Source organism: Pristis pectinata, chromosome 32 (assembly GCF_009764475.1).
Source record: "Pristis pectinata isolate sPriPec2 chromosome 32, sPriPec2.1.pri, whole genome shotgun sequence".
Lineage (NCBI taxonomy): Eukaryota > Metazoa > Chordata > Chondrichthyes > Rhinopristiformes > Pristidae > Pristis > Pristis pectinata.
This window is the reverse complement of record NC_067436.1, coordinates 12,246,519-12,258,995: the sequence shown is the minus strand read 5'-3', so window position 1 is coordinate 12,258,995 and position 12,477 is coordinate 12,246,519. Positions and strand designations below refer to the sequence as shown.

Genomic DNA, 12,477 nt, shown 5'->3' with positions numbered 1-12,477 from the left:
AAACTATTCAGAAATGTTCAAGGACTACAGGTACTACAGGGTACAGTGCCCATTCCATATCATGCTGGGTGCAAAACCTGATAGAAGTTTATAAAATTATGAGAGGCATAGATAGGGTAGACAGTCTTTTTCCCAGGATAGAAATGTCAAATACTTGATTTAAGGTGAGAAGGAAAAGTTTAAAGGAGATGTACAAGGCAAGTTTTTTACACTGAGGGTGGTAGGTGCCTGGAACATGCTGTCAGGGGACGCTGTGGAAGCAGATACGATAGCAAAGTTTAAGAGACATTTAGACAGGCACATGAACAAGCAGGGAATGGAGGGATATAGACCGTGTTCAGACAGATGCACAGTTTAATTTGGCATCATGGTCGGCACAGACATTGTGGAATGAAGGGCCTGTTCCTGTGTTGTATTATGTTCAACCTACTGTCCAACTTTGACCTATCCCATGTGGACTGAAGAACAAGTTGAGCAAACTGTAGATAAATTAGAATGAAATGGAGATCCAGTAAAGGTAAGTCAGAGTCACTGGACAACCTCAACTGAAGTACTGTCAAAAGTGGACAAAACTGTTTGACTTTGTGGTAATTACAAGGTGACATCGAATCAAGCAGTTAAACATGTACAGTACTATTATCTGTTTCACAGGGTTTGCATGCAGAGTCAACAGGAGGTAAAAGTTCTCACCAAACTGGATCTGTACATGAAAATCACAAAATGCTGGAGGAACCCAGTGGGTCAGGCAGCATCTATGAAGGGAAATAGACTGTCAATGTTTCGGGCAATCTGAAAACATTAACAGTCCATTTCGCTCCATAGATGCTGCCTGACCCATTGAGTTCCTCCAACGTTTTGTATGTTGCTCCAGATTTCCAGCATCTGCAGTCTCTCTTGTGTCCGTACATGTAAATACTCTGCTGACTCTGGATAAAGAGAGTCAACAATATTATTTATTAATACACACACAGATTTTCACTCCTACACAGGAGGATTTTACTCCTACACTTTCACGGATTAGTAGCATACATTGGTACCGATTTTCTCAGCCAAGATTGTGTGCAAGATCCAAGAATCTTGAACAAGGAAACTGCAAACATACCTTGTAAAAAAGAGTAAATTCAACAAAGCAATTGTTTCAAGTTGCTTACACCTTCTGCTGTGAAATCATCACTTAAGATCCTACAAACTACTACGGACAAGAATCCACAAGGTGCTGCGCAATCGAGATGATGTCTGTCTTGTCAGTAATCACCAGACCTGAAGACTTCTTTATTTGAAATATTAGAAGTGTTCAGGTGGCTACATAATGACAAGGTAAAACACAAAAGGTGAAATTGTGCATTCATACAGAAAGAAATAATTTGTCTTGGACTGAAAGTAGATGCAGATTACAACCAAAGGATGGAAACGATGTTGAAGGAACGGAAATGTGAAAACCTTGCAGTGTATGGGCCATTGTCGGGCACGGTACGGTGCTATGCTAGATTTTTGTCCATCAGTTACTATGGTGTGTGAAGAGTGAAACTGGAACAAGGAAGACAAAAGACATGACATGTAAGAAGAGTCTGAAAAGTGAGTCTTTGTTGGCTTCTCAGGTACAACACATACATTGAAACTAGTACGCAATGCTTCAAATTATGAACTGGAGACTAATCCATCATGGGCATTCCCTCCCCACCATCGGTAGTATCTACATGAGATGCTGACTCAGGAAGACAACATCTATAATCAAGGGTCCCTACCATCTGGGCCATGCCATCTTCTTGCAGCCCCCATCGGGCAGGAGGTACAGAAGCCTGAAGTCCCACACCATTGGGTTTCCAAACAGCTACTTCCCTTAACCATTTGGACCAACCTGCACAACCCTAATCACTACCTCAGTATAGCAACACTATGACCTCTTTGCACAACAATGGACTTTTTGTTCTAATTGTGTTCTTTCTTGTATAATTTTGTATAATTTATGTTTTTCTTGTGAGTGTTGTATATCTGATGCTATGTGCCTGTGATGCTGCTGCAAGTAAGTTTTTCATTGCATCTGTGCACACGTGTACTGTGCATATGACAATAAAGTCGACTATAATCTGTGATGTATTGGATGACAGTTAAGAAGCTGTGTTTGAATTGTTACATTGGCTAAGAGTGGGAATTGTCAAGGAAGCATTGAAGACAAAAGGATATTCAAGTTTAACAATCAAACTTCGATTAGCAAACTTCTTTCAGAATACTGAAAAGCTTCACACTCTACAGTAACTTATATTCCTGGTGGGTTATTACTGCATAGTAGGGTCAGAACACAATTGAACTTTGTTCAGCCAAATCTTGAGGGGAGAATGGAAGAGAGGCAGTTAAAACAGAACCAAAGTTGTGACTCATGGAGAGAAACAATGAAATAATATGAGTAGGGTTTGTGTGTTAACACCACATAATAAATCTGACATTCCGAAATGGATTGTTGGAGTGATATTAAAGCATGCAGTACAACGAGATCTCTTCTGAGAATAGGAGATAAAGTAAGAAGTGTACATATAAATCACTTAATTCCTGCAAGGGATATACAAGGGAATATTGAAGAGTTATGTGATTTAGTGTATTTCAGAAGCTGATTCATTGGTGATTGTGGAAGAAATGACACAAGATTCTACTGAATTGAGTTGAGAAATGGTACCTTCCTTAAGCCAAAAAGTAGATACAATGCTCAGGACATCTTTCCTTTGAGAAGAGACAGAGAAAGACTAGGAATAGGTTAAATCTGTAATAAAATATATTTATAGATTTCTTTTCAAAAAGAGGTGTAGTGTCAATCTATGATGTGTATACAAAATATATACACCGATGGTTATTGTAGTTAGAGAGTTGAATAAGCTAGCCCCACGTGTTTCAGTGGTTCTCCGTGTCTCATTATGTTTCTCTAGGGACTCTGCATGGTTTGGGTTTGAAGTACTGAACACAGGCACCCCTACCTGCAGTACAGCCTCTTTCTCCTTTTTCAGACACTCCTCTTTAACCAAGCCTAGTATCACCAGTCCTCACAACGCCTTATTAGAATTGGTGTCAAATTGTGTTTGACAGCTCTCCTGTGAAGCATTTTGGGATGTATGAAAGCAATGCATAAATGCAAGTCGTTGTTGGTTTGTGAATGCTCAAAATTCTCCAATTCAGCAAATAATACATTCATCTTGCTGATGGATGCAGATGGCAAATCAAGACACATTCACAGATTGGTAGCAGACATTGGTGCGGATTTTCTCAGCCAAGAGTGAATGCAAAATCCAAGAATCCTGCACCACAAAAGTGTAGACTTGTGAAAAAAAAGTAAATTCAGCAAAGGAATTGTTTCAAGTGGTTTCTTTAACACCTGGTGTGTGTAGAGCACTTGAAGAATTCCAGGTGCCTCCAGATTTAAAAGCTGAGTGAGCACTGCAGTGATGAAAGGCTACTGCCGTGAATCAGACCCCATCACTTCATCTGCAAGCTGGCTTGCCTATTGTAAGAGGCAATGCATGTGAACTCTACAGTTATCTGCTGGGAATTTCAGTGGGTACCCAGATATATAGCAGACATATCATCAAGAAAGAGACAGAAGAGTCTATATCATTAACCTTTTCAAGACACTGCCATTTTAATTCGAGTAGACTGACACTTTTTCTTAACCTGATTGGTTCCCTTGTCCATCAGTCAAATGATTCTGTTTCTTTCACTCACTTTGTTTTGTTTTGAATGTTAATTATAATTGTTGATTCTTTTTACTAGTCTTGCTGCAAACACTGGCAACTGCGCGTGTGTGGTAATGACTCTCTGATAAGTAGCAAAACCATAGTACTTTGAAACGGCCCTTGGTTCCTTCAAGGATTTAGATGCCCTTTCTCTGTTTCAGAAGACAGAAAGCTCTTTGTGGGTATGCTGGGGAAGCAACAAACAGAAGATGATGTGAGGCGGCTGTTTGAGTCCTTTGGTTCAATCGAAGAGTGCACCATACTCAGAGGTCCTGACGGAACCAGTAAAGGTTTGTCATCGCTTCCTCAACCATTGTTCTCTTTCTGTATTCGAGATCCAAGGACATGGTTAAAGTTGAACAGTCCCCATCTGTTAACCACTGAGGCCAGCTTCATGAACCAGCTCTGGATCAGGTTTTGTTAACTTGGTAATTCAGTGAATGGTGCTGGGTGACTTCGCCTAATGACTCATTTGTGTTTGATTGGACAATCGCCTCCTTGCTTATTTGCTCATGGACTATGGTTAGTAAAGAAAAGCTTCGAAAATCCAAAACAAAACTGCGGATGCTGGAAATCTGAGATAAAAACAAATCTCTGGAAAAACTCAGCAGGTCAGGCAGCGTCTATGGAAAGATTTTCAGGTCTGAGACCTTTCATCAGAACTGAGCAATAGGGAAACAAAAATTATTTGACAAAGCAAACATATAAAGGAAACAAATATTGAAATATATAAGACTCTGAGAGAACTTAATGAGGTAGATTTGGTGAGTTTGTTTTCCTTCTTGGAGAATCTAGAACGAGAGGGTATAATTCAGAAAGTCATAACAAATTAAAGGTAAAGATGAAGAGGAACTTTTTCCTTTGGATTTCACTGCACCAGGGACCATAGAGGCTGCAGTTTTCAACATATTAGTGGCTGAGATACGCATAAGGGACAGCCAATGGAGAGTCAAGAGTCATGGGGAACAGGCAGGAAGGTGGAGGCAATTGAATGGTGTAGTAGACTTGAGGAACCCAAAACTTCCTTATTACGTAGAATGAGGCCATTCAGCCTGTTTTCCATGCCAGGTCCCAGAGCATTCCCATCAATCCCATTCGTCTACATAATTCCCTGCAAGCTATTTTCTTATATGTCCCATTCTCCCGCCAGACACCTACTCAAGGAGTAACTTACAGTAGCTAATTAATCAAGCAACCAATACTTTGTTGGGATGTGGGAGCTACTGTAGGAAACCCACAGTCACAGGGAGAACATGCAAACTCCACACAGACAGCATCAGAGGTCAGGACTGAACCCAGTTTGTGGGAGCTGTGAAACAGCTGCATTACCTGCAAAGGCTCTTTGGTCACTAACTCCTGATGTTCTGATAACCATGATGAATATCAATGGTTTATTAATTTGACAACTAATAGCTACCTTAGTTATCAAACCAAATTAGTTTTGGGTTTGAAAGGTTACTTGAACCAGAAATTAATTGATTAATTCAATGATTAATTGGGGATGCTTTAGCGAGATTGTAGGTTTTGTCCAATAAGAAGAAATATGTCGGGTTTCATCCAAGATGCTTTACTGTAGATGGTAAGGAGTCACTGTGGCCTTACCTGTATTTGCTGGGGCTTTTTAACAATAAGCAAGGAGAGAAATGGCCTGAAAATGTTCTTACCTGCAGAGGAGTTCAAAAGCCAAAGGTCACAATTAATTGCATTAGGGAATTTCGGGAGGAACATCTTTATACTGGCTACTTTGAGCGTGGCTCCTCTGTTTTATGCTAACAATGGTCAGCATACGTAACCTGACCCCATTCATTTGCAAGGAGCTGAGGGTAAAGCTAAGTGCAGGTAAGTTATTTCTTTTTCTTTCTTTTACTAGTGGTTCAGGGCTTCAAGTTACTTCTAACTGAATGCTTTGTTTTTAGTTTCATCAGGGGTTGCTGGTGAATGGTCAGAGTGGTCTATCTGCCTACTTTATCCACGCAGCTACGGCTCAGTCCATGGTGTTCCCATCTATGAGCAAGTAGGCCACGAGTTCAAGTCCCTCTCCTGAGACTTAAGCTCAGAAACCTCAACGAAGACTCCAGCACTGCACCAACAGCGATGAAGTCTTTCAAACAGTGTTAGACCAAGCCCCTCTCTTAGGTGGATGGAAGATATTTGACATTATTATGAAGAAAGGTTTTCCCTGAGCAATATTCATTCTTTCAAGAGACATTTAAAATGGCCTTTGGCAAGAGACCATCAAAGTGCTCTCTCCTGGTACCATGAGAGGTAGTTACATCAAAGGGGATAAAGGCTTAATTAACAGAAGGTTACACTGATGGGATTGGATGGGTGGTAATGCACAGGTGGGCCAATTGACTGGTTTCTGTCTTATGCAATGCTCCTACTGTGTTACCTTGTTGAATATCATCAAAGTGAGCAGCAACCACACAAGATAATCCTGTCTGCAACCTTGTTTCATTCTTTCCTTCTTCCCAGGCTGTGCATTTGTAAAATATTCCTCGCACGCAGAAGCTCAAGCAGCCATCAACAGTCTGCATGGAAGCCAGACTATGCCAGTAAGTCAGACACGAAAACAAGCTCATGAATAATTTGTGGCCTGGTGATTGTGTCATGCTCTCTGTAAAGATGATATTTACTTATCTCGTGTTTATCCTGTGACTGCTTCCACAATATGGTTGCCTACTGTTGATTCATTAAAATAATGAGATATAGTTGCTTGTCAGCAAAGTCTGGGCCTTTGAAAAATGCAACGCGGTTCCTATTTTCTGTTAAGAACCTCTTGCTGGACATGAGGTTTCAGGTAACCTCCTATTGACAGCAAGGTGTTCTCCTAATCTTCTACAAGATCATAAGAAATAAAAGGCCATTCAGCCCCTTTAACCTGTTCTGACATTTAGTAAGGTCATGGCTGATTTGATCCTGGTCTTCTCCATTTTCCAGTCTGCTCCCCAAAAACCTTGTGTTCCCTGTTAAATGCCCCCACTATCTATAGCTCCATAGTACTCCGGGAGGGAGACCACAAGGAAGACCAGAAGTTTCAATGTATCATGATGAAAAACACAATGATGCTGGAGGAACTCAGCAGGCCAGGCAGCACCCGTGGAGAAAAGCAGGCGGTCAACGTTTCGGGTCAGGACCTTTCTTCAGGACTGAAGATAGGAAGAGGGGAAGCCCGATACATAGGAGGGAAAAGCAGAGCAGTGACAGGTGGACAGAAGAGGGGAGGCAGGGTGGGCAATGTATCACTGCTGCTTCAACCTTCTTCTTCATTCCTTTAGGCTATATGGGAGTCATGGGTTATGGGAATCAGGTGAGTAGTGTTGGTGCTAAGTTCAGATCTGTCATGACTTTGTTGAATGGAGAAGCAGGCTTGGGGGAAATTACATGGCCAACTCCAGCTTCATTTTTTCCACATTCCTTAATTTTCTCTCTATTAAACATTGAGTGCAGGAGCAGGGTGCACAGCCCTTTGAGTCTGTTCTGACGTTCACTAAGACCATTGGATGATCCGGTGTCTTCAATTTCCCAAGAAAAGGAAATGTTGCTTTGCAGGGAGCTATCGTAGGTGAGAGAGCAAAGTGGTGATTTGTACATAGCACCATTGCCACTCGTGTGGCCCCTTGGGGTGATACACCCTTCCGTTGTTTGAGGTGCTTCCTCACCCGACTCAGCCCTTCAATATCCAGTAGCAGAAGGACCCCAGGACCCACAGAACCTTTGCATTGGCTGCACTGAGATCCAGTGCATCCCTCAGCACGTATTCCTGAAGTGACTCCACTTTGGGGTGCCTTAATGGTTGTAGAACACTTTGGGCTGTCCTGAAAGAGAGATGAAAGGTGAAATGGAAATGCAAGTTGTTCAGTGATGCAAATCATAGCATTCAATGTTGCTAATTCATCTCCCTCAAAGCAAATGGACTCAGCAGATCTGAACGGGTCCATTCCATTTTTGGAGCGCAGAACATCAATTGCAGTTACCAAAATCATAAAATAGGGTAAAGTGGAGGTTACCTGTGCCTTAACTGGCACCAGATCCTGGCTTACATCACCCCTTTGCTCTCTCATCTACAATAGCTCCCAGTGAAGCAAAATTTTCTTTTCTTGTTTGTACAGTCTCAAACTACAACTTGCAAACTCCGCACCGACAGCCCAGGAGGTCGGAATTGAACCTGAGTCACCGGAGCTTTGAGTCAGCAGCTCTAATAGCTGCACCAACTTACAGTGCAAAGCCCTTTACATTCATAGTGTTGGTTATTCTGTGCATTCAGTGTTGCTACTTGTATACACAGTAGTGTTAGCACATCATTTTTGTACACAGTACCATTGCCACTGGTAGCCCCCTGAGGTGATACACCCCTTCATTGTTTGAGGGGCTTCCCCACGCGACTCAGCCCTTCAATGCCCAGTCACGGAAGGAGCCCAGACTGCGGTCCTTCCCCACAGAGCCTTTACATTGGCTGCGCCGAGCTTCAGTGCGTCCCTCAGCACGTACCCCTGCAGTCTGGAATGTGCCAGTCGGCAGCGTTCCCTCACGGACATCTCGCTGTGCTGGAAGACCAACAAGTTCCGAGCAGACCAAAGGGCGCCCTTCACCAAGCTGATGACCTTCCAGCAGCACTTGATGTCTGTCTTGGTGTGTGTCCCTGGCAACAGCCCGTAGATCGGCAAATCCTCTGTTGTGCAGCCACTCGGGATGAACTGCGACATCCTCCACTAGACCCTCTTATCACCATGCACCCCCTCAGTCTCTTGACTCATAGTGAGAGTTCAACCAGCCAAGCCACAGAGAACACCAATGTTCCACCTTAAGGCCACAGCATGCAAAAGAATGAAAGCACACCCATTGGATAACAATGTTTTTGTAAAATATTAAAACATTGCCTGTCATAAATATCAATCTTGAGACTTGAACAACTTTTAAAAGCTACCGAAGCTGCTTGGTCAATGTCTTTAAATGACCTTTATTACATTATTGCCTTTGCATTGGCTCAGAGCTGTCCATTAAGCTGAGGCGCTGAGTGAAACACCACAACAGTGGTCGATCGACGGAATGGTACGGTCGAGGACAATGCTATTCTTCCTCTCATGCCTGTCCTGGCTCCTTGATAGTGCAACACAATTAATCCCCACAGCTTCACAAACCCATTCTCTTCTTTACAAATACAGAGCAAACTTTTCTTTGAAAACTGCCATTGAATCAGCTTCTATCACCCTTTTAGGCAGGCCACTGAAGACCCTTACAACCTACTGCACTGTATTGACAGATAACTCACGTGAATTAACTCCAGAAATCACTCCACTGAGCTCTGACTGTAACCTTTATGAAAGATTCAGCACAGATATGAACCAATACTGAGCTAAGATGGTAGTGTCAAAGGACAGGGAGAACATGCTGTGGAAAGCACCTTGTTTCTCTGCACCTTGTTCCTTCTGTCCATGACAACCTCTCTTGAAAGCTTATCTTTTAAGTTTGTAGCTTTTTAATCCCAGAGTCTATGAGAGCCCTTTAATTAAGTTGGGAGTTTGACTCTCACTCTATTCTGTTGTTATAGGAAGCACTTCAGTCGATAGATACAAAGGCCTGTTGTGAAAGGAACTAAAGAATTGATTTTTATTTATATGCCATCTTTGATGGATGCAGGATTTGGCAATTCACACAGATTCATTTTGGCAAATTTTTCACTGGAATAGCAGGAGCCAAAACAGGTTTCTGGGAAGCAATTTTAAAACTATTATTCTTGCTGTCCTTTCACTTGGCAAACTAACAGCTAAACAGGCATAAAAACAGAACAAATGTGTTGCCTGCATAGCTGATGCTGTTGTCAGTGAAGCTGAATCAAAGGTTGCATTTATGTGGTGCCTTTCTTAACCTCAGAAAGTCCAAGCCAGTGATGTACTTCTGAAGGGTAGTCATTGTTGTGAGGCAGGACACGCATTTTGTGAGTTAAAATAGGTGCTCAGAATTTTTCTTGTCTTTTACAGTTCATTTTTCCCTCAGTTAATGACAGGGTGTGGATTTTCTTGCACTCAGTGCCCGGGGTCACAAAATGAACCTCAGCGGAACCTGAAATCTCAACCTTGCTGCGTCAGGGTCAAATGACAAAGTCCTCAGTGGCAGTAGGATCTCAAACACTGCAAAGGGGTGCCAGAGCAAGCCCCAGCCATGAGACCCCACCAGCTATCAAAGGTCTCCAAGGAAGCTTCTCCTCCCTCCCCAAGCTTGCAATGTCCATTATTATTTTGGAGACATTAAAAATGAAATAAAGAACAAAAAATTAAATTATTACCATCTAAACAGACTTACAAACAAGATTATTTGTCCCTAGTTTATTTTTTTAATTAAGTTAAAGGACTTTGCCCTTTGCCTTTGCTCTGCCCACACTCCCTAGTGAAGTCTATGAACCCAAGGGTAAACAAGCCAGAAGATCCAAGATCAGGTTGCCCAGTGTAAATGTGGGGAACCTCAGTTAGATCCAACACCATTGCTGGTCCCCATGGTCCCCAATGCCCAACGTGACACCAAGGCAGCCCAGTAAATCTGAAGTCAGTGGGCATCAAGGGGAAAACACTCCAATGGTTGGTGTCACAATGAGCACAAAGAAAAATGGTTGTGGTTGTTAGAGTTAAGTCTTCCTAGGCCCAGGGAATCACTGCAGGAGTTCCTCAGTGCAGTCTCCAAGCCCAACTGTCTTCAATTGCTTCATCAGTGACCTTTCTCCATCTTAAGGTTAAAAGTGGGAATGTTCACTGATTGTACAATATTCAATTCAGTTCACAAATGAGACAGACCATTCCTGTACGTAGCAAGACCTAGACAACAGGAGAAATGGCAAGTAACAAGTACACCACAAAAGCGCCAGACAATGAGCTGATCCAACGGGAGAGACTCCAACCACCTATCTTTGAAGACAATGGCACCACCATTGCTGAGTCCCCCGCCATCCATAGCCTGAGTGGTGGTGGTGGAGGTGGGGGAAACAGTTTGGTGTGCACAAGAGCAAACCAGAGGCTGACTATCCTTTGTGATTGGCTCACCCCAAGCTTTTATTCACCACCTATAGGGCACAAGTCAGGAACATGGTGAAAAAATCTCCACTTACTTCATTGAGCACAGCTCCAGCAACATTTGAGAAGTTTAACACAGATTAGGATAAATTATCCAGCTTGAATAGCACCCCACCCACTGCCCTAAATATTCATTCCCCATCACCAGCACTATGGCTTCAGTGAGTACCTTCTACAAGTACACTGCAGCACCTCCCAAAATTGTGACCTTTACCACTGAGAAGGGCAGGGCAGATGGGACATGGGAATGCCGGCAACTAAATTTTATCTCCTAATTGGCACACCTGTCTTCCTTGGAAAACTGTTTGTCACTGAGTCTAAATGCTGGAATTCCCTCCCCAAAAGCATCGTGAGAGCACGTTGACAAGCAGGTCTGTAACAGTTCAAGATGGCGGCTCACCACCACCACCTCAGGAAATTGGGGATGAGCCATAAATGCTCATCTTGCGCACGTCCGGAGAAATGAATAATTAACAAAAGAAAATGTCTGGCAGTAAGTTTGGGACATGCTGAGGAACGCCATCAGTGCAGAACTTCTGGTGCCTTCCAACAAATGCAGACCAACGATTCAAACCCAGAGCAAGCCAAACGACAGCCACCCACGATCTGCCTCACCCACTGGTCACCCAATCGCTGAACAATTGATTCTTTTGTGCTCTAAAATCTTTTAGTTCCAGGCTTGAATGCATTCAATAACTGAGTGTCTACAACCCCCTGGTTTACTGTGCAATCAATTTGCTTCAGTCCTTTCAGACAGTTAATATCAAGTGGCTTTTAATGACTCATATTGGAGAGCCGTGAGTGCAGAAAAGTACCTGTGTAGGCAAAATATAAAAGGTTGCCATTTATAATATGCTTTTCACGTATTCATTCCGGCCCAGGCACTTTGAAGTTAATTAAGTGCTTTGTTAGTGTACTTAAATTTCCTTAATCAAAACCCAGTGTAGGAACTTTGTGCACAGTAAGTTTTCACTTGCAATGCAAGTAAGTCTGGGGTTAGTAGCATGGTGGTGAAATTAATGGGTTACTTGCCGGATTTCTAAATCATTGGAGACATGAGTTCAGGTCCCACCGTGGAAGTTGGGGAATTAAAATTCAAGCCGAATTTTGGTCGGGGAAAACTTGCAGAGGTCACAGTAACCATAGAACAATGAATTTATGTAAAATATAAACTCTATCTGGTCCTTCAAGGAAGTAAATCTGCCATTCTTAGCCAATGTGGGCCTAAAGATGACTCCAAACCCATCAACGTGGTTGATGCTTAATTGACTTTGTTTGGGTGCAATCATGAATGGACAAAAAATACCAGCAATGGCCCCATCCATTACATTTTAGTTAAGTCTGTTTCTGTGTGATGATGATTAAGGGTTTAATATTGGTCAGGACCGCAAGCGTAGATCTTCCAGATACTGTCATTATATCTTTTCCATTCTCTCAAGGGAGGTGGATGGAGTTTGTTCCTGGAAACAATGCTTAGTGAGAAATGAAATAAAAACAGTATTCCAACCCTTTCTGAAAGCAATGGCAGAGGAGGGGGACCAAGAATGGGAAATTTGGGATGTGCTGGTATCACTGAAGGCCATTTTGGTTCTTCTGTGCCAAAGCTGACTAGATGGGTCTTCAGTCTATAATCTCCTCACTGCCACTTCTCCCCAAATGCTCAAATAACCCTGAGCATCACACTTAAAATTAAA

The 12,477-nt window shown here is 42.6% G+C and overlaps 1 protein-coding gene across 6 annotated transcripts in view; it reads left to right on the top strand.

Moving 5' to 3' along the window:
* Nucleotides 1-12,477, top strand: part of celf6 (CUGBP Elav-like family member 6) — an 830,275-nt gene that overhangs the window by 710,760 nt on the left and 107,038 nt on the right. For 5 of the 6 annotated variants that reach the window (XM_052042321.1, XM_052042318.1, XM_052042316.1 and 2 more), the window contains exons 4-5: nt 3,881-4,009; nt 6,195-6,274. In XM_052042321.1, coding sequence (XP_051898281.1) covers nt 3,881-4,009; nt 6,195-6,274 — 209 coding nt within the window. The remainder of the gene's footprint in view (nt 1-3,880; nt 4,010-6,194; nt 6,275-12,477) is intronic. The other variant, XM_052042317.1, reaches the window with a different exon arrangement.